The 26,637-nt window shown below is 49.4% G+C and overlaps 1 protein-coding gene across 1 annotated transcript in view; it reads left to right on the top strand.

Annotated features, from left to right (window-relative positions):
- The window catches only part of LOC137427358 (uncharacterized), a 153,846-nt gene that overhangs the window by 118,492 nt on the left and 8,717 nt on the right, over positions 1-26,637 (top strand). The window contains exons 8-9 of the mRNA XM_068116795.2: positions 15,119-15,313; positions 17,933-18,043. Coding sequence (XP_067972896.2) covers positions 15,119-15,313; positions 17,933-18,043 — 306 coding nt within the window. The remainder of the gene's footprint in view (positions 1-15,118; positions 15,314-17,932; positions 18,044-26,637) is intronic.

Here is a 26,637-nt window from a genome sequence, read left to right as displayed (position 1 = left end):
ATCTCAGAGCTGAATTCTCAGAGAAGTGCATTCAGGTGCTTGTCTCCGTGCTTTGCACGTTAAAGATGTATTAACTGTGTTTGCAAACTGTAAATAAATATTTAAATGGATGACTCAGCCAACTTATGTCTGGTCTCATTGGAGGCAATAAGTTTTCCATTGCAATGGCAGCGCAGATGAGAGATGGCCTGGTTTTATGCAAATTTCAGAGTGGTTGTTGATATCTTTGCAATTTCAAAGTGGTTGGTGATTTACCACGTTTCTGATTTTTTTTGTTCCCTGTCGTTACTAGTTTACTTTATGTGGAGTTAAACACTGCACTTCTTTCAATATGGAACCTGCTCTCACCCATTGCCAAGCAACAGTGATACCTATTGTGTCCATGTGACACATCCATATACCTCTTTCTCCAACACACACACGTTTACACAATGTTAACAATCTTTGGATGGGCCAGGTCTCAACCTTTACATAAGGGAAACTCAAATGATAAGAAAATTGTGTTCTCCAGCAAAGGACATTCAAATAATATTTTTCTGCAAGGTGGCTCTCAACAAAGGACAGGAAATACATCAATGTGTGCACCATCTCTCGGATGGAGGTTCAGCTGGGGGTCCTGTCTGTTAGTATTAGGTGGTGGATGTTAAACATACCATGGTGTCTTTTGCGACTGTTAAATGACTTCCGACTTCCGGTCCCTCGAGCGACGAGGCTTGCTTCGATCTCTCCACGGCATCAAAGTTTGAGTGTTTTCCCGTTCGTCTCTTTGTCAAATTTCCGCTGGGTATTTTGTTGTGTATGTGTTATTGTGTGTTTCTATTTGGTTTTGTAGATGTTGCAAATTTGTGTGTAATTAGTCGTTTTTTTTGTTCGCACTGCGTGCGCGGCCTGGTCCTTCCATTTTGTAGTGTATGTGTTATTGTGTGTTTTTTTTTTGGTTTTGGTTTTGTAGTTGTTGCAAATTTGAGTGTAATTAGTAGCTTTTTTTTTGTTCGCACCGTGTGCGCGGCCTGGTCCCTCCAGGCCCCCCCCCCCCCCCCCCCCGTCAGTGTTTTGTGAATATGGGTTCTTTCCTTCATAGTATTTGCTTGTTTCTTTGATTTTCTTTTCTCCCCCCTACCTCTCACGAACGAACATCCTACCCTTTGTCCAGCGTTTTGAAAACAGAACAAACAAATAAACAAAAAAAAAAATTCTATATTAATTCTTTCTCTCCTCCCGGAAACGTGCTTGTTCGCTCTCCTCCGCGTCTCGACTTGTGCCCCGCCCCCTATATCTCGTTTTTTCTTCCACCTCTGCTCCTGCTTTCTCAAATCCACGTTCTCACTTAGAGACTTTTCCCAGATTGTTTTTCATGGTTTTGTTTAAATATTATTTAAATATGTTTAAACCGCAGCCGTGATGCTGAAGCCGCCCTCCCCCCCCCCCCCCCCCCCCCAGAATTTCCATGTTTTGAACGTTTCCCAGTGTGTACCCTGGATTAGTATAGGTACACCATATCCCTGCATGTCGTAAGATACGACTAAGAGGGTTGGCGTCAGGAAGGGCATCCGGCCATAAAAACATTGCCTCAAAAAGAGAACCCTGACAATTACAACTACATATGGGCAGGGTACAGCCTGAAGTGGAGATCGGTTTCTGAGGTTTGGGACATGGAATGTAGGGACAATGACAGGGAGATCAGGAGAAGTGGTGGAAGTATTGGTCAGAAGAAGAGTGGACATATGTTGTGTGCAAGAGACGAGATGGAAGGGAAGTGGTGTGAGAATGGTGAAGGGTAGGCAGGGACAGAAATACAAGTTTATGTGGCAAGGGTGCCTGGAGGGCATGAATGGTGTTGGTGTCATGTTTTCTGAGGAGTTTGTAGACAGTGTGGTGAGTGTGACTAGAGTGAGTGATAGGTTGATGATGGTGAAAATGATGATTGGAAAGCTCTTGTTGAACATCATCTCGGGATATGCTCCACAGGTTGGTCGGAGCGATGAAGAGGACAAGTTCTGGTGTGCGATAGAAAAGCTGATGGAAAACGTGAAGATGAGGAAGTTGTTGTGGTAGGAGGAGACCTAAATGGACATGTGGGAAGGAGTATGGATGGTTTTGACGGAGTTCATGGGGGTTACGGATATGGTGTGAGAAATGGAGAAGGTGAAAGGATTTTGGAGTTTGCTGATGGAGCTGATTTGTTGATTTGTAATACACAGTTCCAGAAAGAGGATAATAAGCTTGTTACATACACGTCAGGTGGGTCGACGAAAACCGTTGACTACCTGATGGTGCGTAGGCGAGATAGGGGGCACCTCCGGGACACAAAGGTGATCCCGAGGGAGGAGACTGTTTCACAGCACCACTTGGTTGTCTGCGACATAAGGGTGAAAGGTGCGAGGAGAGCTCGGCGGGTGAAGTACCAACCGACAATGAAGGTGTGGAGGTTGAAAGAGGTGACAGTAAGGGAGGCATTAAAAGAGAGGCTGAGTAGGGTCGAGGATGATGTGGTTGAGCTTGAAAGTGGTTGGATGTCAATGAAAGCTAGTCTGTTGGGAGCTGTTGGTGAAGTATGTGGATGGACAAAAGGACCACCGAGGCACTCGGAAACATGGTGGTGGGATGATGAAGTTGGAAAGAGGATTGACGAGAAGAGGAAGAAGTTCAAGGAGTGCCAGAAGGCGAAGGGTACGGGAGCAGAAACAGCAGAGCATGGAAGGTATAAGGCAGCCAGGAAGGCTGCAAAGAAAGAGGTAGCAAAGGCGCAGGAGGCATGTCGGAAAATGTTCGGAGAACGCTTGGATTCGGGAGAGGGTCAGAAAGCAGTATTCAGGATTGCAAAGCAGATAGCGAAAGAGAGGTGTGATGTGATGGGGGTGAGTTGCTTGAAGGATGAAGTGGGACAAATCGTTGTCGACCCAGATGGAATTAAAGGAAGATGGAAAAGATATATGGAAATGCTGTTGAATACAGAGAATGAATGGGATGGCAACATAGAGAGTAACCCAGTTTTAGGACCGGCAGAGAAGATAACTGAGAAGGAAGTTGAGGAAGCGATAAAAGCAATGAAGGGTAGAAAAGCGGGAGGGCCGACGGGAGTTGTGGGAGATATGTTGAAGGCAGCAGGAAGTTGGGGTGTGAAGAGAATGACAGAGATCTGTAATCTGGTGGTGAAAGAAGGCCGCATTCCAGTGGATTGGGAACTGAGTACCCTCGTCCCTCTATACAAGAGGAAAGGTGACCCTCTGGAGTGTGGCTCGTACCGAGCGATAAAGTTATTGGAGTATGGAATGAAGGTATTGGAAAGGGTGTTGGAGAGGAGGATAAGGAAGAAAGTGAAGATCGACGAAATGCAGTTTGGGTTTATGCCAGGAAGAGGAACGACAGACGCGCTTTTCATTGTGAGGCAGTTGCAGGAGAAGTACATGGCGAAGAGGAAGAAGTTGTTTCTTGGGTTTGTTAATCTGGAGAAAGCATTCGATAGGGTTCCACGCAAAGTATTGACATGGGCATTGAGGAAGTTTGGAGTGGATGAATGGTTGATCAGAGTAGTGATGGCAATGTACAAAAGAGCACGCACAGCTGTAAGGACGAAGGACGGGAACAGTGGTGAGTTTGAGGTGAAGGTGGGAGTGCATCAGGGGTCGGTACTAAGTCCACTACTATTTGTAGCTGTGATGGAGGTGCTGGCTCAGAACGTAAAGGAGGGTTTACCGTGGGAGTTGTTCTATGCAGATGATCTGGTGTTGATTGCGGAAAGTATGGATAGACTGAAGGAAAAGATGAACAAGTGGAAGGAATGTATGGATATAAAAGGTCTGAAGGTGAATATCGGAAAGACGAAGGTGATGGCAAGTGGTAAAGCATGTGGGGAGGTGGAAAGAACTGGGAAGTGGCCCTGTGCTGTGTGTAGGAAGGCTGTCGGAGTGAACTCCATTCAATGTACAATGTGCGCTGAGTGGGTTCATCAAAAATGTAGTGGTCTGAGAGGGTCATTAACCAGTGTGGCAGCTACATTCAAATGTAAGGTGTGCACAGAGGGAGCTGCAGATGGAGGAAATGTTGAGTTGGATCTTGGAGACAGCATGAAGCTGGAAGGTGTGAACCATTTTGCTGCCTCGGAGACGTGCTGAATGGAGAAGGTGGATCAGACTCGGCAACGGTTGCGAGAGTGAGATGGGCATGGAAGAAGTTTCGGGAACTGAGTGGCGTGCTGATGATGAGGGGAGTGTCGTTGAAGCTGAAGGGAAAGGTGTATGCTGCATGTGTGAGAAGTGTTATGATTTATGGGAGCGAGACATGGGCAATGAACGTAGAGCAGCAACGAAGGTTGGAAAGGCTGGAAATGCGAATGATTCGACGGATGTGCGGAGTATCGTTGAGAGAGAGGAAGACAAATGATGAATTGCGAAAGATGATGGGAATAGAGCCTGTGATTGATGCTGTGAAGAGGAACAGGTTGAGATGGTTTGGTCATGTGTTATGGAAGGATGACAGTGACTGGTTGAGAAGAGTGATGGAAATGAATGTAGAAGGAAGTGGAGGACGGGGAAGATCGAGAAAGACTTGGCTAAAGATGGTGGAAGAAGAAATGCGGGCAAGGGGGTTAACAAGGAGAGATGCAGAAAATAGGGCAAAATGGAGAAGATTTTCATGGGGACCGCAAGGCTAACCCCCGCTCTAGTAGGGAAAATGGCCTTTAAAATGCATGTTGTTGTTGTTTGTTGTCTTTTGCGAAGTATGAGTGAGTTATTGCGGACACCCTGGACAACTTGCAAATACCTGCTCACTCGGTCTCGTAACCTGATGGAGTGTTGACCCACCCAGGATTGTAATCCCCGACACTGTGTGGAGATAGAGAATGGTACCTGGTGATGAGTGTCCTTTCATCTCCAATCCCATATGAAGTTTGAGTTCTCCACAGCCAAGAAAATCTTTCAATCCAAGAAATTCTCACATTATCATCTTCCCTCTTAAAAAGGATTCGATCCTGGAAATGTCACGTGTTCATCCTGAACTTGTGGTTCTGGTTTTGTTTGTGTTCTGATTTCTTTGATGCTCCAAGAGAAAAACTTTCAAAGCTAAGGCAGACATTTTGTATTTGTCTCGTTCAAATGTTATCAATTTTTACTTGTAGCGATGTTTTCTCAAATGTCTTCTTGTGTTTATATTTTTTTATTTTCTATTTATTTAATGTGCGGATCTCTACTGTCTCGTCACGTGTTTGTCGGACTCCACGACTCTCTCACTCCAACTCTGTCAATCCCAATCTCGTTCCTTTCTTTCCCGCTATTTTTCACCTCACATTGTTCCTTTCTATCTCTTCTCACCCACCCGATTACTTTGTGTAAAACTCTTCCTCTCCCCACATGTCTCTCGTGGCTTGTCGGACTTCAAGTTTCTTGAGGAGAGGTGGGGTCAGTTACGGTACTGTAGCGCGGTGCTACGCGCGCTTGCTTGTACAACAAGAAGGAAGCGGACAACGCGGTGAGTTTAAGAGTCTTTATTAAACGAGCTCAACTGTAGCACTCGCGCGCTCCGGGCTGCGCGCCCGGTGTATATCCCGTGGCCACGCCTACCCCTTGGGCGTGGCCGCCGCCCACTTGGTGCGTGGAATGATGCCCTCACGCCAGTGAGCTTTCGTGTCCACCACACGCGCCCCCCCAGAATTCCCGCGCACCTGGAGGGCCAGTTTGCGGGGCAAACGGATGACGCGGCCGAAGCGCCCTCTGGCGACCGGCGGTGTCCGGGGTGCAGGGATGCCAGCTGGGATGCCTCCGGCTGCGCCCGGGATGGGTGCAGGACCGGGGGGCGGCGGGCCTGGGCGGTGCCAGGGGTCCGCCCGAAGGGGGGCGGCCCCGACGCGGGGGCCGAGCCACCGGCGGTGGGTGGTCCATGTCGAGGTGGGCCGGTTTGAGGCGATCCACCGAGACGCGGTCGGGAGTATCGCCGATGTCCAAGGTGAAGTGTTTCACCCCGGTCTCCAGCACGCGGAAAGGCCCGTTGTACGGGGGCCGCAGTGGTGTCCGGTGGGCGTCGTGCCGGACGAAGACATACTTCGCGGTGCGAAGCTCCGGGGCGACGTGCGTAGGCGGGTGCCCGTGGTGCACCGTCGGCACCGGGGCGAACCTCCGGGCTGTCTCCTGCAGCGCGGAGCGCTCCTGCGCCGCGGACCATGGTGCCGTGGAGTCGGGGAGGAACTCGCCCGGCACCCGCAGCGGTTGTCCGAAGACCAACTCCGCCGCGGATGTGCGCAGGTCGTCCTTGGGCGCCGTCCGGAGGCCCAGCAGGACCCAGGGGAGCCTGTCGACCCAGCCGCAGTCGCAGAGGGTGGCCCGGAGCGCGGCCTTCAACGAGCGGTGGAACCGCTCGCACAGGCCATTGGCCTGGGGGTGGTAGGCCGTGGTTCGGTGCAGCTGGACCCCGAGCCCTCGCGTGACCGCCCCCCAGAGCTCCGAGGTGAACTGGGGGCCGCGTTCGGACGATATGTCCGAGGGGGCGCCGAACCAGGCGACCCAGGTGGCGATGAACGCCTGTGCGACGTCCGCTGCCATCGTCGCCGCCAAAGGCACGGCCTCTGGCCACCGGGTGGTGCAGTCCACCATTGTCAGGACATGGGTGAAACCCCGTGATGGGGGCAGAGGTCCCACCAGGTCCACGTGTACATGGTCGAACCTTCGTTCCGGCACCGTGAACGGGGCCAATGGGGCCTGGGTGTGCCGGTGCACCTTCGCGCGCTGGCACGCGAGGCACGTCCTGGTCCAGCCGCGGACGGCCTTCCGGAGGCCATGCCAGACAAACTTGTCGGCGACCAACCTCTGGGAGGCCTTAGTGCCTGGGTGGGACAGGCCGTGGATGGCGTCAAACACCTGGCGCTGCCAGCCTGTGGGCACGATGGGGCGAGGCCGCCCGAGGGAGACGTCGCACAAGAGGGCCGCGCCGTCGAACGGCACCTCGGTGACGCGGAGGCCCGTGACGGCGGTCCGCAAGGCCGGGCATAGTCGATGCCAAGGTGGACTGCGTGGGCGACGGGCCGGGAAAGGCAATCCGCCACCGGGTTGTCCTTCCCCGCGACGTGACGGATGTCCGTCGTGTACTTGGACAAGGCCGAGAGGTGACGCTGCTGCCGTGCCGACCACGGCTCGGCGACCTTGCCCATCGCGAAGACCAGTGGCTTGTGGTCGACGAAGGCCATGAACGCACGGCCCTCAAGCAGATGGCGGAAGTGCCTGACCGCCAGGTGAAGCCAGAGCAACTTGCGGTCGAAGGTACTATAGCGGCGTTGGGGCGGGCGAAGCTGCCGGCTGAAGAACGCCAGCGGTTGTCAAGCACCACGCACCCATTGCTCGTGCACCGCGCCCACCGCTTAGTCCGAGGCGTCGGTGGTGAGGGCGATCGGTGCATCGGGCGCCGGGTGCGCGAGCATGGTGGCGTTAGCCAAGGCGAGCTTCGCGCCTGCGAACACCGCGTCCATCTGCTCGGTCCAGGTAACATCACCTTTGCCCGGTTTCCCTCGGAGGGCCTCGTGCAGGGGGCGCAGGAGCTGGGTGATGCGGGGCAGGAACCGATGGTAAAAGTTTACCATGCCCAGGAACTCCTGGAGCCCCTTGATCATGCGGGGGCGCGGAAACCCCTTCACCGCCTCCACCTTGGCCGGTAGGGGGACGGCACCGTGCCTGGTGATGCGGTGCCCCAAAAAATCGATGTCGGCGACGCCGAACCGGCCCTTGGCAGCGTTCACGATGAGGCCATGCTGGCCCAGACGTTCGAAGAGCGTGCGGAGATGGTGAAGGTGGTCTTCGCGGGACGCGCTGGCGACGAGGATGTCGTCCAGGTATACGTACACAAAATCCAAGTCGCGCAAGATGCTGTCCATGAGTCGCTGGAACGCCTGAGCCGCATTCTTCAAACCGAAGGGCATCCGAAGAAATTCGAACAGTCCGAACGGCGTGTTGACCGCCGTCTTCGGGATGTCCTCTGGCCTGATGGGGACCTGATGGTAGCCGCGTATGAGGTCCACCTTCGAAAAGATGGACATGCCCGCCAACCGAGCGGGCAAGTCCTGGATGTGGGGGACAGGGTAGCGGTCGGGGGTGGTGGCGTCGTTGAGGCGCCGGTAGTCCCCGCACGGTCGCCATCCCCCGCCGGCTTTGGCACGATGTGAAGCGGCGATGCCCAAGCATTCTCGGAGCGCCGCACGATGCCGAGCCGCTCCAGCGTAGCGAACGCCGCTTTAGCCACCGCGAGCTTCGTCGGCTCGAGGCGGCGTGCCCGGGCGTAGACCGGTGGCCTGGCGGTGGGGATGTGGTGTTCCACCCCATGCTTGATGGCCCCCACCGAGAAGGTGGGCCGCGTAAGGGCCGGGAAGCTGGCGAGGAGGCGGGTGAAGTCGTCCGCTGCCGGAAGCGTACAAACTAACTTCGCCGGGACCGAACCACTCAGCAAGCCACTTGGCGAGCCGCTCGGTGAGCCGCTCAACGAGCTGCTCAGCACGGAAGCAAGCGAGCTGAAAGTTTCAGCCTGGACGAGACGTCTGTTCTTCACATCTACCAACAACCCGTGTGCACAGAGGAAGTCCGCACCGAGTAGTGCCATGGGGACACTAGCGGTTACGAATGTCCACTCGAAGCATTGCCTTCCGAACCGCAGGGAGAGGCAGCGCTTCCCGAATGTGTGTATGGGTGTTCCGTTTGCGGCAAGCAACACGGGGCCCCGGCCCGTGGTGTGCTTGTCGGACGTAGAGGCAGGGATAACGCTCACCTGTGCCCACGTGTCGCATAGGAAATGGCGCCCGTACAAGGTGTCCATTATAAAAAGAAGGCTGCCGGAATGGCCGACGCTCAGGGCCGCTACCGAGCGCCGGCTTTGTAGTTTCCCGACTTGCTGAAGGAGCACGGCGGGCAACAAGTCCTCGCCTTGTGGCCAAACCTGGCGTGGAAATGGCACCAGGTTTGCGGCAGAGGCCACGGTTTTCGTGGTGGTGGTGGGTGTGGTGTGGCGGTGGCCACGCGGCTTGCATCAGCCTCGGGATCCCCGAGGTGTGGTGCATCAGCATCAGGTTCAGCCTCGGGATGCGCGGCGGCCGCGCCAAAACTCGCCTGGGCGTCCAAAGCCGCGAAGAACCTTTCGGCCTCGGCAGCAAGCGCTTGGGGTTCCGTCATCACAGAACCGGCCAACGGGAGGCGGACTCGTGCGACAATGGCATTCGTGCGACGTCCGGCATTCCGGCAGGTGGTGCCAACCAGACAACGGGAGCTGGCGTCGAAATAACGCCCGGAAAAGAGCGTTCGGGGTTTCGTCGCCCATCAATGACAGCATATGGTCCATGCGGACCGACGGTCGCGTGTCACCGAGCTAGGGGAGGTCCAGGAGGCGGTCGGCCCTTGCAACCACCGTGAGACCGAACGTGGCGAGGAGGAGACGCTTGATCGCCTCGTACCTGCCGTCGGCCGGTGGGTTCCTCAGGACCGACAGGACGCGGGCGGCCGTGCCGGGCGCGAGGGAAGCGACCACGTGGCAGTACATGGTCTCGTCCGCCGTGATGCCTCGAAGTCGGAACTGGGCTTCTGCCTGCAGGAACCAGACTTCGGCTTGCGTCTCCCAGAACTCGGGGAGTTTCATTTGGACCGCGTTGTTTGCCATTGCGATGGCATATTCGGGTGGTCAGCGACGGCTGACCAGAACGTCGGAGTCACCAATGAAGCGCGGTGCTACGCGCGCTTGCTTGTACAACAAGAAGGAAGCGGACAACGCGGTGAGTTTAAGAGTCTTTATTAAACGAGCTTAACTGTAGCACTCACGCGCTCCGGGCTGCGCGGCCGGTGTATATCCCACGGCCACGCCTACCCCTTGGGCGTGGCCGCCGCCCACTTGGTGCGTGGAATGATGCCCTCACGCCAGTGAGCTTTCGTGTCCGCCACAGTACCAAGTTTCTTCGATAGCGTTCGCCAAGTGGCTAAAACACTCCATTTGATACCGTTCATAAGGAACGGCTAGCTTGGCAAGCGATAGCTAGCTGCTTGATAACTGAACACATCCCTGGAATGCGGAACAGTTGAGAGAAAGGTATCTGGTCCTCGAACAACCGTGTAAGCCCAATAAACAACAACAACCTTTCAGTGACATTGCACTCTGAAAATACCAACGGGGGTGTATATTCTAGCTTGGCTTGTCGAACCTTCCTTTTCTTCCTTTTTTTCAGCATTGGATATTTTTGTGTGAAATAGATTTTAACAACATTAAATACTGAAAACAATCATCTCGTAATAGACTGTTGGCGGTTGGAAAATGATAGAGCGGAAGTATCAGTTGGTTATCAGGGATTCGACGGAAGTATCAGTTGTTAGATTTAAAAAAAGGAGAAGATCCGATCGTGGATGCGGTTCCCAAGAAACGATCAGCGAAAGAAACATTTTATACAAAGCGAGTTGTGAGGTGAGGAAATGTTGTGGTGATTTGGGGTTTTAAACACATTTGTGAGTTGCGCTAAAGATACCGTTGTGGTAGATTTTAAGATGTTTCTTCACTGGATATCACTTATCAGCGATCGAGAAGGTTAAGCTCGTGACTTGGTCCGCGATGTCCATGTTTTTTCGACCCACCACGTGATCAGTGAAGGCTTCAGTCATCCAGAGGTCTCATGTAACACCAATGTAAGGGATTGGAAGATATTTGAGAAACATGAGCTGAATATGAGTATGGAGAAGACTGAGGTCACGTGGGTTGGGTAGCATAGGTGCACAGGAGGACCCAGGTGGGTGTGAATGTGTTTATGAGGGTAGAGGGAGTAATGGCAGACAGAAAGATGTCGATGAGATTGAAAGGGAAAGTTCTGATGCCGTGTGTCATGCCAGCCTACCTTCATGTTGTGGAAACTGTGGCATTGGCAGAGGGACAACAACAGAGGCTGCATATGAACCACCACCACCACCACCCCTAACGTGTGAGTTGCTGGGGAGTGGAGAGAGTTTGGTCAGAACAGAGTGAAGTGGAGGTGTATCGTGGTCAAGGTAGGGCAGAAGCTTGGAGCCATTGGACCTCACCCCTTATAATGGGAAGTGGAGGAGAAGAACTATTCTTCCTATTTCCTGAGCAAATTTACTGCATTTAATAAATATTTATATGCAGTTTATACATTGAATTTCCGAAGAAACTTTGCTTTCCCACAGGGTTCAAAATATCTAACTTCACAAATGCTCTTCCTAAAAAACTTTAATACAGGTGAGTCAGTCGTACTTCCCAGTGTGATGATCTTGAACTGAATTCCCATGGACATGTCCCAGAGGAATGTTGTTGTTCCATCCGATTTTATTATTTATCTTATTTCTATTATTTTCTAAACCTCGTGCGATCTAAACCTCGTTTTTCTCAGCAACCACATGTCCGATTGAGACGAAACTTTCAGGGTAGGAGTGACACCCATGCGGAATGTTTTTGTGATAATTGTGACGTCATAGCTCACGTGGCATGGCAGCCATCTTGGATTAAAAGCAAATAATTAAAAAATTATTTACCGCAGAATGGAAAAATGTGAAACTTCACACATTGTCAGGTCCTCCCAAAGGGAAACAAAAGCATGATAATTACATCATAGGTGAAGTGGTATACCAGCCAAAAATGTTTTAATGGAATTCCTCATCCTAAAAATCTGAAATTGCATGCACATGATCTGTGACACATTTGTATTGAAATATTAAATTTATGACATCATAGGTCACATGGTTTGGCAGCCATATTAGATTTAACCTAAAACCTGAAAAAAATATCTTCTCCCAAACCACCAAATTGATTGACTCTCAACTTTATGTGATTCATTGACGAGGCATGGCGATTAAAAGATGATCACGAAAACATCATTGGTCACACTGCGTGGCAGCCATATTGGATTGAAGGAAAATATGAAATAATTATATCTCTGAAACGGCTTATCCTATTGATGCGAAATTTTGCAAATATCATCTGACACCATTGTTGCACACAGTTTGAAAATGGTGATGTCGTCGGTCATGTGGTTTGGCAGCCATCTTGAATAGAAAAACGAACCTTATCCGATCAATACAAAACTTCACAAACGTTATCCCTGACCCATGTATATGCAGAGTGTACAATTTTTTAAGGTGATATGTCACGTGGTATGGCAGCCATATTAGCCTGAAAGCCAATATTAAAAAAATTCCCTTCTCTGAAAGTGCTTCACCAATCGATGAAACCTGTCATGGCTGGTGAAAATGTGATATGTGAAAACAGCTGAAGGGATTTCAATCAAACTTGTTTATTTTTAGGACAGTGAACGAGGGCATATACACGTTGTGGGACAATGCGGAGGCATATTGGTGACACAATCGCATTGTTCTCATTTTACATAGTTTTATATTTGGCTAAATCAACATTCACATCGATATTTTTTTAATTATAATAGAGCAAACGTATATAGTTATGTCGTTATGTCATTATGTCTTCATGCGACGTAAACGTCTTCTTCTTCTTCAAATAACATTAACACCCTCTTAATTAACCCTCTTAATTGCGCTGAGACTGCTGAGACCCCTCAGACCTTTGACAACCCTTTAATTCCCCCAAGACCCTTCAGACCACGAAGACCCAAAATACCCTGAAGACCCCGAAGACCCAAAACACTCCAAAGACCCAAAATACCCTTCAAGGCCCTGAGGCTCAAAAATACCCTGAATACTCAAAAACCCAAAAGACCCTGAAGACACAAAACACCCCGAAGACCCAAAACATCCCAAAGACCCAAAACATCCCAAAGACCCAAAACACCCCGAAGACCCGAAACACCCCGAAGACCCAAAACACCCCGAAGACCCAAAAGAGCCCGGAGGCCCAAAACATCCCGAAGACCCAAAACACCCGAAGACCCAAAACACCTTTAAACCACCAAAGCCCTTAAAGATCCTTACATACCCCGAATAACCAAAATACCCCAAAGACCCAAAATACCCTTTAAGGCCCAGAGGATTCAAAAGACCCTGAAGATCCAAATGGCCCTGAAGACCCAAATGGCCCCAAAGACCCAAAACACCCCAAAGACCCAAAACACCCTTTAAGGCCCAGAGGACCCAAAAGACCCTGAAGATCCAAATGGCCCTGAAGACCCAAATGGCCCTGAAGACCCAAATGGCCCTGAAGACCCAAATGGCCCTGAAGACCCAAAACACCATGAAGACACAAAAGACCCAAAAGACACTGAAATGGTCAAATATGCCTATCCCTCCGAAACGACGTGTGGTGAGGCGTGCACAGCGCGCTGAGTCACGCTAGTGTAATACAATTAGAGTATTGTCTTAAGAATCTGCACAATGTACACTTTATTTTTGGGGGTGTCACTTGGTGTGTTTGTGTTTGGTGAAAGTTCAAGTGCTGTAACTGATTTTGGGAGAGGATAATTTCTCAAGTACAGAGTTATTTCACATGTAGGTACTGTCCTGTCTGTGGCCAATAAAGACCGGTCTCGGACGGATAGCTGATCGAGCTTAACACTCCGAGGCGTTCAGTCAAAATATAGTGGAGAATACGCACGTGGGGGAGGGCGAAGAGCTTACCTTCACGGGTCCCACCGGACGTCTTCGAACCTGCAATGATTATCAATTTAAGCCGACACAGAATTAAAATGTACAATAAAAATGTTTTCTAAAAATAATGCCAGCGAAGAAGAAAACGCGCGATTAAACTAATGTCCTAAATGGAGTGCTCCCCCACGTATTCTCCGCAATATTCTCCGCTGTAGACCCATATACACACAAAGGGAAAAATAACTGGTGAAAATAAATGTGTGTGTGTGGGCACTCAGCTCTGATCATCTTCTGAACCCCCTTGGGAATCGTCAAAACCCCCGTGTCCTTGGCGGGAACAGCACAGGCCTCCGTGCACAGTTCGCTCATGGGAAAATGCAGGTCTCGATCTGCATTTCGTGTGCGGGAAAAACACCTGGGTTGGCGGGAAAAACACTACAGGCCCGGAACGCTCCAGTTCACTCAGCACGGCCTCCAGTCCACACGGAACCATGGGCCAAGCGCACCTGAGTCCACGAGCCGCTTCCGCCCCGCTTCGCGATCATCCAGACCTCAAATGTCCCTAGCGCAAGAGCGCAATGAACTCTGACCGTTCGTTGTGAAATCCCGAAGCAGAGCGAGATATAAAATTGTGTCCGTTCTCTATTAATGTCCCTCGCTCAAGAGGGCACCATATATGTGACCGTTCGCTATCGAGGCCAGCTCGGAGATAGCGCCAAGAGAGAAAATGTCGGCCCTCCAACTCCTTTGTACTCAAGGCTCTGACGCCATCCGATGACGTCTACGTCCCCACTCCTATCAACTACTGCCATCTCATCGCTCTTGGTGTCCTGACCAATCGCTGCTCTTTGGGGGCGTGGCCTCCCAGACCTGCCTGCTTGTGTTGCGATGTGACAACAGCAGCACCAGCGGTAGTTGAATGTCCCAGTTCCGGTTGCTTTTTATTTAGTGTTACAAATGCGCGATTGCCTGCTTTGTGTGTGTGCTGCTGTTGTCATAAGGAACAGAGGAAAAACAAGCATTCTGAGTATTGTGCTGCAATACATGTCCCCTACTGGCAGTCTGTCGTCCGGAAAACTGTTGGGGAAATTACCAAAGTTCAAAGTGCCATAACTTTGTCAAAAATGATCGAAACGTCATGAAGTTCGAACTTGATCTGTAACTTATCATGAGGAAACCATGTACCAAGTTTGAAATCGTTAGCATTAAGAGTTTAGGAAAAAAAGTCCAGAAAGCTGTTCTTTGCGTGACGGACTGACAGACGGAGGGACGGAGTGCAAACGTATAGTCCGCTCCGGTGTGCACCGGTACGGGACTAATAACAAAGGCCATTACATACAGGGGATTTACCATTAATCCCTAACTAATTAACATTACCCCACCCCTCGTGATGGGAACAAAGATGCACTCTTACATGACATACGGCCTGACTTATGTACATCAAGATGGCGACATGACATTCGGAGCATGGTACCTATACAATTCTGCCTGGCTCTATGGTAATCATTGCCTACCCCCACAAACGTAACAGTACTTTATCAGATCAAGGCACTCAGAGTGGAGCAAGCATCAGGAAGAGTGTTATGTTTGTTGCCCCTCTCAAGGTTCACGGACAATGTATGCTCAAGTTGGCTGTTGGAAGGATTCCTATCCTGTGCAGCTGAAATCGGAACAGCCGGCTGTGCTTGGGTGTGAAATGAAGGTTGAGAAACTGGAAGGATTTCCCGAGATCCTGCAGATAAAAATAGAGGATGTGAACTCCTTTGGCATGGAAGAGGAGCAAAGCGACCAGCCGAATGGTGAGTTGTGTGATCAACGTGACTTCTGATTGGATCTGTGTTTGTTTATTGCCAAGTTTTTTAATATCCATGATACAGGCTCATGGAAGGGAATGAAATGGAGTGGAGAAAACAACAATAGAGTCAATGTGATAGTGAAATGAAGGGAAGCGTAGAAGGGAGAACGACACATGCAGGTGAACAAGCTGCAAACAATTTGAATGAAACACAATAAGGGGAAGGGGAAAGTGGAGATAAAACAGAAAAAAAAGTGACAAACCAAACAACAACCAATGAACAAATGAAAAGAGATGAGGGGGAGGGAGAAAATGACAATGACCTGGAAAAAGGGAATGCTTTGGAATGGAGTAATTTGTGGTGGAAAAGATAATGGTTGGATCGGGGATTATGTGGGATGGTGGTAAGCAGCTGTCTTGAAGACCTGGAGGGAAGAATGAGATTGAAGAGAATGTGGAACGTGTTTCCACAGGTGGTAAAACAGAGGAATGGATCAGTGGAGGTGAGCAGTGATTCTAGATTTTGAGAATTTCACCAGAAGGTGTTTGCTGGTGAACGTGTTACCGCAGAAACCTGGAGGGGAAGGACAAAGCATGAAAAGGGCAGACCAGAAAGAAGGCAGAATAAGAGACACCACCAACCTGTCTGTGGTGTGAACGTCATGGGCCCGCAGACTCAGCTTCATCGTGGGAGATCCCAATTGTCTTGAGGCCTTGATTTCCACAGAGACAAGCTGAGGAAGATGTGAGGCAAGAGAGCCCAGTCCAGAGGGGAGAGCAGTTTTAATGTTGATGAAGTCCTTGTTGGTGGATAACAGATAAAGTGTGCTAAGGAAGGACTTTGCACAATGGAGGATGCTCACACTGGCTTTGAAGGCCAAAATGTCCCTGGAGGCCAACTCAGAAATGTGGTTTCCCCAATAAAGATTAGAGTTGATGATGAGACCCAAAAGTTTGAGTGACTGAACTTCTTCATGGGGATTGTTAAGAAAAGAGTTTGGAGGGTTTGCCAGGTGATCCTTGAGAGAGAGAGAGAGAGAGAGAGAGAGAGAGAGAGAGAGAGAGAGAGAGAGAGAGAGAGAGAGAGAGAGAGAGAGAAAGAAAGAGAGAAAGAAAGAAAGAAAGAGAAAGAAAGAGAAGAGAAGAGAAGAGAAGAGAAGAGAAACAGAAACAGAAACAGAAACAGAAACAGAGAGGAGAGATAGAGAGAGATAAGAAAAGAATTCATGACATACTGTATTCCAAGTGTTTGATCTGCTTGTGATTTTATCAAGATCTGAAGAGAGGGAAGAGGCTGCTGCATATCTCTCTGAAGAATGAGGGATGTCATGGTAGAGGGCTACGAGCTCCTGTCATGCTGTTGAAATAACACCAGGTGGGTTGACTCAGCCTGTCATCCTTGCAAGGTTGGCAAAATGAGTACCAGCTTACTGGTAACAGTGGCAAAGCCACACTCGACAACGTCCTCCATCATAAGAAGATTTCCCTTATCCGGTCAACTGTGCACATTGAAATGGCCACACCGTGAAATTCGTAAAACCACAACATTGTGATGAATTATTCATGCGTGTGTATTTGCCTCCACTTACTGTCCTGCTGTAACAGGTGATTACTATCAGCAGGTAATATTCTCATGTCTCCTGTTTGGGAGTCTGAATCCGTTACAATTTACATCTATTAAAAGTCCAATAACTTCTCTCATTTGTCCCAGGAGGAATCGACCAATGGGCTCTTGCCTCATCAATCATCCCCAGCTGTGACTCGGACTAGACAGGTAGCCAACACTTCGACCCTCTCATCAAAGAAAGCTGAATATAGCATCTAAGAAAAGCTACACAAGATGAGGCCTTTGCTGTTTTAAGCCCTTCACAGGTTCGTCCACAGCTGCAGACAATTAAAAGTAGCAAAAGTATGAAAACCCCAACGCTACAAGCTCATATCAGCTGAGCCGCTGATGGTCCTCTGGTGGCTTGAAACTGTTGCATTTTTGCTTGAGGAAGAAATCCCGAAGTCTATCTATCTGGGTTCTTCCCAACATCTTTCTCGGGCTAGGAGTTATGGCTCGGAGTTATGGCTCGGAGTTGGGGCTCGGAGTTGGGGTTCGGAGTTGGGGCTCGGAGTTGGGGCTCGGAGTTGGGGCTCGGAGTTGGGGCTCGGAGTTGGGGCTCGGAGTTGGGGCTCGGAGTTGGGGATCTTTGTTCCTTTCACATTTCTTTATACTTTTTCACATTTCTCCTTATTCATCCTAATTCTTGCTTGTTCTTTCTTTCTCTCTTTTTTTCATCTATCTGTCCAAGGAGAAGTGAATTCTTGCAGAGATCTTTCTGAAAGGTTCACTTGGCTGCATCTGGATGGGTTTGAGGGTTGTGGAGTAGCGGCTGAAACCCGAATCCTCTCCAGGTTCCATCTGATGACTCCAATGTTGTATTTGGTTTTCTGTTTCATTGTTATCACAATGCTTTGACACGACTCTATTCCTGTGGGGATTTTTTTTCTCTCCGAGTAAGACCTCAAATCAATGATTTTAATGCAATATTTGTATTTATTTAGCTATTTTAAGAGTGTGGAACCAGCTTTGCATGTAACAAGACTGCCTGCATTTAATAAAAGTTACTTTTTCCAGATTTATTTGTGAAAGTGGAAGTGAAAACTGAACACGACATTGATGTTCACCTGGATCGACCCAAATCCAATGATGCTGAAGCTTCTTTCTTCAAGAACCATCCCCATAAAGGTTTCTGTCAATGTCAAAACATTTTGATTCAAACAGTTTGATGATTAATTGTGGTGTTGAGAAAAACCTGGAGCAATGCGACTGTCGCCAATATGCCTCCGCATGTCATGGGTATATGCCCTCATTCACTGTTCTAAAAATAAACAAGTTTGATTTGAATTCTGTTACCTGTTCCTCCCCGACCTCCTGGGCTCGGTATACCTCCGAACCCTGGGAGGAGCCATGGCAGAAAAATATGTTATTCCGTGTCGAAATTATGAGGAAACCACACCAATGGTTATAAACAAACCAATAATATATTAAAAATCACACAGGAATAACATTACCAATACTGATAGCAAATAGTGACAATCAATATATCCTAGGATGGTACCACCACTAAGTCACATAACTCACTGCGCTCCCAGTGAATGGAACAGAAACCCCTCAATGTCTCTATAACTCAACGGGGATGCGGTGAAGGGGCGATGGCGAGTAAGGAGGTGTAGGCAAAGCGTGGACTGTCACGTGATCCACACCAACAGCAAACAGGCAGTGGAAAGGGAACTCCCAAAGACGCGATCCAGACGTGCACATGCACCGTTCAATCAGCAAACCGCAGTGCAATCTTCAGACGCCGCTTTAGTGCACACTCAGCCCCGGCAGACCACCGGAGGGGCAGACCACCGGAGGGTGAGACCAGCGGACGCGGCAAAAACCTTTTCCAGTGAACGACGCGCGAGGGTCCAAAATGGCGGCCGGCTCTTGCTCGAGCCAAAGCCTCCAGGCGAGGATTCTCCGGAACCTCACGCCTGTACCTGACTTCGCAGGCTTTTTCACGACTCCAGCGATAACACCAATCGCCCGAGATTCCTTTCAAGGACTCAAAGTTCACTCGCGATGTACGCTCGACCACGCTCTATGGAGCTTCAACAAACGCGTCTTTCCACTTCTTCCTCACGCCCTCTTCTCTGTCGCTCGTCCTCTTCCGGTGCACAATCCGATTTCCTGTCTCATTTTTACCATGAGCGCTTTTAACCTTTTAACCACGATAACCATTTCCTTTAAACAACAATAATCGCCGTTTCCTTCCAACCCCAATAAGAATAATAATACCTAACCATAAATGTTTCACGTGGATGAAAACCACCACCACGGAAGGGCCGAATCCGTAACAATTCCTTCAGCTGTTTTAAAGTATCGCATTTTCACCAGACAGGACAGGTTTCACATCGATCGGTGAAGCGGTTTCGGAGAAGGGATTAAAAAAAATATATCGGCATTCAAGCTAATATGGCTGCCAAACCACATGACATATTACCTTAATAAAATGTACACTCCGCATATGTATGGGTGGGGTATCATGTTTTTATGATGTTTCGTGTTGATCGGATAAGGATAGGGTTGATCGGATTGTGTAAGCGGTTTCAAAGATATCATTATTCAATATTTTCCTTTCAATACAATATTGCTGCTACACCATGTGACCAATGTTGTTTTCATGATCAACTTTCAATCACTATGCCGAGTCAATGACACACGTAAAGTTTTGAGTCAATCGATTTGGTGCTTTGGGCGAAGATGTTTTTTTGAAGGTTTTAGGTTAACACCAATATGGCTGCCAAACCATGTGACATGTGATGTCATAAATTCAATATTTCAATTCAAATTGGTCATAGATCATGTGCATACGCAAAACTCTGATCCCTAAAGTATTGTTGCGGAACCCAACGTCGGCCTCAGTTCCCCTTAGAGGGGGGATTAATCCCCTCTTCTATAACTGACCGACGTGGTCCCTGACGCTGCCCAGCGACCTCCGGAACGGCCGGTGGCACAGCCCCGTTCGTACCGAGAACAGATGTTAATTGCCGAGCGGTTTTTAGCAACCGCGGCACAAACTATTAACAATTACTAGACCCGATTCCTGAACGTTGGCCAAATCGTGCCACCGGTATTCAATGTGGAAACCTCAAAGACGACGGATGTGAAGAAGAAGAAGAAGAAGAAGACAAAAGGTAGGAAATACGAATATGATTTATTACTACTATTTACAACCAAAAGAAACCAAGGAAGAAGGAAGGATACGAAAATAAAGACAGAAAGAGGGACGGACCAGAAGGACACAGTGCAATTTCTAGCTTATACAGACTTACTTATAACCCAGGACAGAACACACAAAACAAACTCACGTACACAAAAGGATGGAAGGACAGGAATCGTTTGGGACGGCAGAGGAGGGTCCAGGTAGATGGTGGCGTCGAGGTCCGGTTCCAAGCGCGCGCTCCGATCCACGCTTTGGGGTCGAGGCGAAAACCCGGCAAACACAGCTCCACTTCGCGTCTCACCGACCGGCAATAGGGCCTAGAGGGTCTCGGCCTATTGCCGCAATACAGGCACCCCCTCACGTCTCTCTCCCTCTTTCTTCAATCGTCTCTTCGTGCCGCCGTGGGGACGTCGCGTGCTTTCCCAGGACTCATCTGAGGTGGGGGGCGTCCCGCTGCGGGTTATATCGGCCACACCCTCTAACCCTTTCGAACCTCCCCGATCGCTCTTCCTCCGCCCTCTCAAGCCAAACCCCTCGTGCTTGGTTGGTTGTAGGGGCTCTCCTGGCCCCACCCTCCGATGACGAGGTGGAGACACGCCTTTCTTTCCCAACTTGACCGCGTGCGTAATGGAGGTTTTGCGGCGAAAACCATAAAGCAGCAGCGGCGAATGCAGAAAACCGCACGCGGAAAACTGCCCAATGCAGTTGGCCATTGATGACAAAAGGGGAATTGGAAGGGAATCTACCTTATTTGAATTCGGTGCAATGGAGTATTAATTAATGGAAGACAAAGCCTTAATCTAATACACATAATAAGGAGATAACTACTGAACAAGGAGGAAATCTATGGTTGGCTACGTGTGGTATATGGAATAACTAACGGGAACGCCCTTTGACCTTTATACACAACAAATGGAGGAAGGAGGGTGATATTTTTACAACAATAAAAAAACATAATTGTCATATCCACAACAGTATGATTATCATGGAAAAACACAAACCTTTGCACATTACTGTACATATTGTTATGTTTGTGGAGGTAGGTGAAGAAATGCTGTTACGTTTGTGGGGGTTAGGCAATGAAATACCTTAATCTAGGTAGAATTGTATGGTATACCATGCTCCGTATGTCATGATGAAGAAGAAGAACCCCCATGTGTCATAAGTAGGAAATCCGTTAGACCGGATGTCGCGTAAGTGTATCTTTGTCCTAATGAGAGGGGTGGGGTTGTGTTTATTATTTAGGGATTAAGGGTATTTAATCCCCTGTATGTAATTGCCTCTGTTATTTCCCCTCTGTTCCTTATGACACCGGGCAGCACACACAAATAGTAAGAAATCGCGCATTAACTACACCAAATAAAAACCAATCGGAAACAGGACATTGAACACTACCGTGGATAACATCGACCTGGTGAGCACAGACGCACAAAATGTCCGTGAAGCCACGCCCATAGCGCACACACATAGCCAAGCCAAGCAATGGTGCATTTAAACACTAAATAAAACAACCGGAAGCAGGACATTATTCAATTACCGCTGATACCACCGACCTGGTGATCACAAAAGCCGGCAGGTCCTTGAGGCCAAGACCCGAAGAGCAGGGATTGGTCAGGATACGAAGAGCGATGAGATGGCACCGGCTGATAGGAGCGGACACGCATGGGGCGTCGGATGACATCAGAGCTTTTGAACAAAAAGATTGAGTCCCGACATTTTGTCCTCTCTTTCCACATTTCCTCTCTCTCCGGGCTGGATTTCGCAGTGAACAGTCGTAGTTACACCTCGCTTGAGCTGGGACCTTGAAAGTGAACGACCGGATATACAGAGCACTTACACCTGGGACATTCAAACGAGAAGACATGGACCTCTACTCCTCTTGCGCCAGGGACATTGGATTCGGCATTATATATCCCTGGCTTAGGGTTTTGACGATCGTCGGGCGGGGCGGTTGTGCCTCGTGGTCCCTGGTTTTGATTGGTTCGAGCGACCGCGTTGTCCTCTCCTTGGCTCTTCAGTGCTGGCTGTGCGTAGACTGGGTGCTGTGTGGAGCAGACGGCGAGTGGACGGGCGCGGCCTGCTCGCTTTGCGCTTGGTGGCTAGAGGAGCGAACTGTGCACGGAGGCCTGTGTTTTCCTGCGCAAGGACAGAGGGCCTGTGATGATCTGGGACGAACAAGGGGACCAGAACCAAGTACATGCACACAACATTTTGTTACTTTCAGTTATTTTTCCCCTTGTCTGTATTGGAGTCCGCATGGAGGATCCCTCATTTAGGAATATTGTTGCGCGATCCCTCTAGTTAATACCAGGGACCGCGGATGGACCAAAACGGCTTTACTGGAGGTGACGATCAAACACGGATTTTGCTTATGTCGTGTGGGAAGAAGAAGTGAAGAGGAAGAAGCGGCTGAAGCACGTACCTGGGGAAGGCTAACTAACTCAAACGGACACAAGATTTGCAGGGAATGGAAAATAATACAAGGGTTTATTTACAATAAGGATCGGGACAGGGAAATGAATGAATGAATGATCGTTTTAAGGCCATTTTCCCCGCTGGAGCGGGGGTTAGCCTTGCGGGCCCCATGACAATCATGGTTCCCTGTTTGAGGCAATGTTTTTCTGGCCGGATGCCCTTCCTGACGCCAACCCTTGGTCACCTCTTACGATGCGCAGGGATACGGTGTACCTATTCTAAATCGGGGCACACACCGGGATCATTCATCCCAGCAAGCTGTTACTCAATTTGCCGACCTCGGAAGGATGACAGGCTGAGTCAACCCCCCTGGCGTTAATTCAGCGATCGATCGGGATCCGAACCCAGGATCCTAGGATCCCAAGCCGGCACCCTAACCGCTAAGCCAACACCAGGCTCGATCGGGACAGGGAAACGCGACGATAAATCTAATTTCTAAATTGGGATCCCACACACCAGACTTCAAATACGCCACAAAGGAAAATTAATAACTAAAATAAAAAACTTTGTTATGTAATGTAAAATGTGGTGCGTCTTAACTGTCCGTCATCTTGTCCCCACGTGGCTCCAAGCTCCGCTGCACACCACGAGGTCCCTCGCTCCAGCACCACAGCACCGCGAAGGCACGAGCCAACGCCCACTCCAGGCTCCTCGTCGACCGCCCACGAGGTCCGTGCACCACTCTAAGCTCCAGAGCACCGCTCCAAGCACCATGAGCGAACCGTCAGCCTGATGAAGAGAAGCGCAGGGACCGACAGATGCCGTATAGCATCCAGTGACCAGCGAAGAAGAACGGCAAAAGGGGAGAGAGACCAAGGGGGAGCAAATGCGACTGCACACTGTGAAATCCAAAGAGAGCTGCTCTAAAATGTCATGCCAAAGAGAGCCCTTTTTATAACCGTCCTCTCTCCATCAAAATTTCCAGTCTCTTCCTTCCAATGAGTCACCTCCCTCCCAGCTGCGTCTTCGTTCTCCTCCCCTGATTGGCTGCGGTTTCGCACTCACTGGCTTTCTTCCATTGGTCGAGTGCCTCCCGCTCCAACCAATCACAGCCCGTGCCCCGCGATGTTGCCAGGCCGTGCGGCCGGCGGAAGCCATCATCGGCAGTGTCTTGATCTGACTTCCTGTCCGTCTTCCAAAGTCGTTGTGGTAAGGGAAAGGGATTATTTAATGTTGCACTAAGGGCCGATATAAGTGTTTATGTTGGTGTGCATTGCCATAAGGGACAAAGGAATGACCACCAGGTCCGACACACAGGGGCTGTTATCTTTAATCCCTACAACTACCTAGCACACGAACATCCTGGTATGTTCACAGGTATACTCTTATCCCGAAAAAACGGACTAAACACACAGAACTTATTACAGGGCAGATTCCTTACCGCGACAGACGAAGCATGATACCTATACAGATCTACCTGACTCTAGATATTGCTCGACCCTCCCGACATAATATTTTATCGTGCACTTTCTTGTTTGCTGGCCTTTATTTTTATTAAACATTTTTATTTGTACATTTTAAATCCATGTCGGTTGAGTTGATTATCGCAGGTTCACAGACGTCCAGTGGGACCCATGAAGGTAAGCCTCGCTACCCTCCACTATGCTCCTGCACGTATAGAGAAGGTCTGCCACTGGATTGAACGACTTGGAGTTAAAGCTCGTTCGGCTATCCATTTCCTTGGAGGATTTTAATCCCGAGGAACACGACAATGCCTTAGGAAAGACAGGAATGTATAGTTTAGCATGGACCGTGTGATGGGTAGAAAGCCCATTTTGATGTACATAAGCAGGCTGACTGTGTGGGTAAGAGTGTTTGTATGTCGCCATAAGGGGTGTGGCTTTTGTGTTAATTAGTTATAGGGCATAAGATTAATAAACCCCAGTGTGTAATTGGTCCCTCTGATTTTTTCCCTTTGTTCTTATATATTTCACTCGGCCAGCCATGCAATCGGCACGTTGTCACAACCACACCGACAAGCCTGACAGAAACCCAAACATTGGCGATCGGCAAGGGAACCCCTCCCAAGAACATTCTAGATGGGCGTCAAGAAAGGCCGTGAGGCCCCTCCCTGAAGGGAATGATTGGTCATGGCCATGGACTGGAGTGGTGGGTGCGGGGCTTTGTTCAAGTGTGATGTCAGCGAGAAGAAGGAATGGTGCGTTTTCCCCTTCTCGTGCCCTCTTCTGGTCCTGGCTTCGTGGCGAGCGGACGCTTTCTGTCTCAGGCTCGGGGTGGCGTCTGGCTCGTGTGCGCTTGCGAGGAGAGCTTTTCTGGAGCTGTTGTGTACAATTTTCGCGTTTTAGCATGAGGAGGAGGTGTTGGTTGACGGTGGTGTTCTTCGGAGACGAAGGTCGCGAGCGAAACAAAGAAGGATACTGCCTGCTTGTCTCACACCGGCAGCTGGCTATGGGCGTGATTTTGCACCATCTTGTGCGCTTCCCGCGCTGTGACGCTTGTTCAACGACGAGCAAGCCCTACCAGCTATTTGGGGATGCAAAGCTGAGTGCCGGCCAATTATAAGCGCATTTTAATGTCCCCCGTCGCACCGCGGAGCGAAAGGGGGACTATGGTTTTCCCCTCCGTCCGTGTGTCCGTCCGTCCGTGCAGGCGTGCGTGCGGGCGCGAAGGACCACATTCGAATTTGGTGTGTGGGTGCAACCCACGTCAAAATCCAAGATGGCCGCCGCCATGTATGTCTGATGCCATGTATGTCTGAACCTTGTGAGTGGAATATCTTGAAAAATAAGCGAAGTACCAACTTCTAATCTGGTGTGTGGGTGTATCTCGGGAGAAGGAAGAACCCTATTGAAAATTGGTTCACCACATCGAAATCCAAGATGGCCGCCGCCATGTATGTCTGAACCTTGTGAGCGGAATATCTTGAAAAATAAGCGAAGTACCAACTTCTAATCTGGTGTGCCGGTGTATCTAGGTATAAGGAAGAACCCTATTGAAAATTGGGTCGCCACGTCAAAATCCAAGATGGCCGCCACCATGTATGTCTGAACATTGAGTGGAATATCTTGAAAAATAGGCAAAGTAACAACTTCTAATCTGGTGTGTGGGTGTATCTTGGCATAAGGAAGAACGCTATTGAAAAATGGGTCGCCACGTCAAAATCCAAGATGGCCGCCGCCATGTATGTCTGAAACTTGAGATTAATATCTTGAAAAATAAGCGAAGTACCAACTTATAATCCGGTGTGTGGGTGTATCTAGGCATAAGGAAGAATCCTTTTGAAAATTGGGTCGCCACTTCAAAATCCAAGATGGCCACCGCCATGTATGTCTGAACCTTGTGAGCGGAATATCTTTAAAAATAAGCGAAGTACCAACTTCTAATCTGGTGTGTGGGTGTATCTAGGTATAAGGAAGAAGCCTATTGAAAATTGGGTCGCCACGTCATAATCCAAGATGGCCGCCGCCATGTATGTCTGAACCTTGTGAGCGGAATATCTTGAAAAATAAGCGAAGTACCAACTTCTAATCTGGCGTGTGGGTGTATCTTGGCATAAGGAAGAACGCTATTGAAAAATGGGCCGCCACGTCAAAATCCAAGATGGTCGCCTTGCATCTTCCACTTTGTCAACTTGCATCACTCGCATTAACATCACCGACGGGGGACCTAGGCGTAACGCTTGTTTTCTTTATCTTTCCCTGTGTCTGTGTTACGGATTCGTCACTTCCGTTGTTGTGGTTCTCATCCACTGTAAACATTTTTGGTTCCATGTACTATTATTGTTATCGTTTAAGTGAATTGGAGATAACTGTTTTCAAAAGGTAAAAAAAATTAATGTTTTAAAAAGAAACCGGAAACCGGATCGGGAACCAGACGCAAAAGAAGAGGAAGAAGAAGAGAAGAAGAGGCAGAGCGAGTAAGGTGGAGAAGAAGCCAAGCTGCTTTGAGGTCTTGAGCAAACGCTGGCGAACGGGGGTCACAAGTGAACTTTGGGTTTCCTGGGAAAGGGATTCCTGCGACAGAGTTGTTATCGTTGTGACAGATAAACCTGCATGACAGGTTTTGCGGTTGATTCCGAAGAGAATCGTTGGAGTGCCGTTGCGTCTCGAGTATGGGCCGTTTTGCCTCGCGCCGG

The sequence above is a fragment of the Myxine glutinosa genome, chromosome 5 (assembly GCF_964187855.1).
Source record: "Myxine glutinosa chromosome 5, kmMyxGlut1.1, whole genome shotgun sequence".
NCBI classification, from domain to species: Eukaryota; Metazoa; Chordata; class Myxini; order Myxiniformes; family Myxinidae; genus Myxine; species Myxine glutinosa.
The sequence above is the reverse complement of the archived record's forward strand: the minus strand, read 5'-3'. Positions and strand labels throughout refer to the sequence as shown.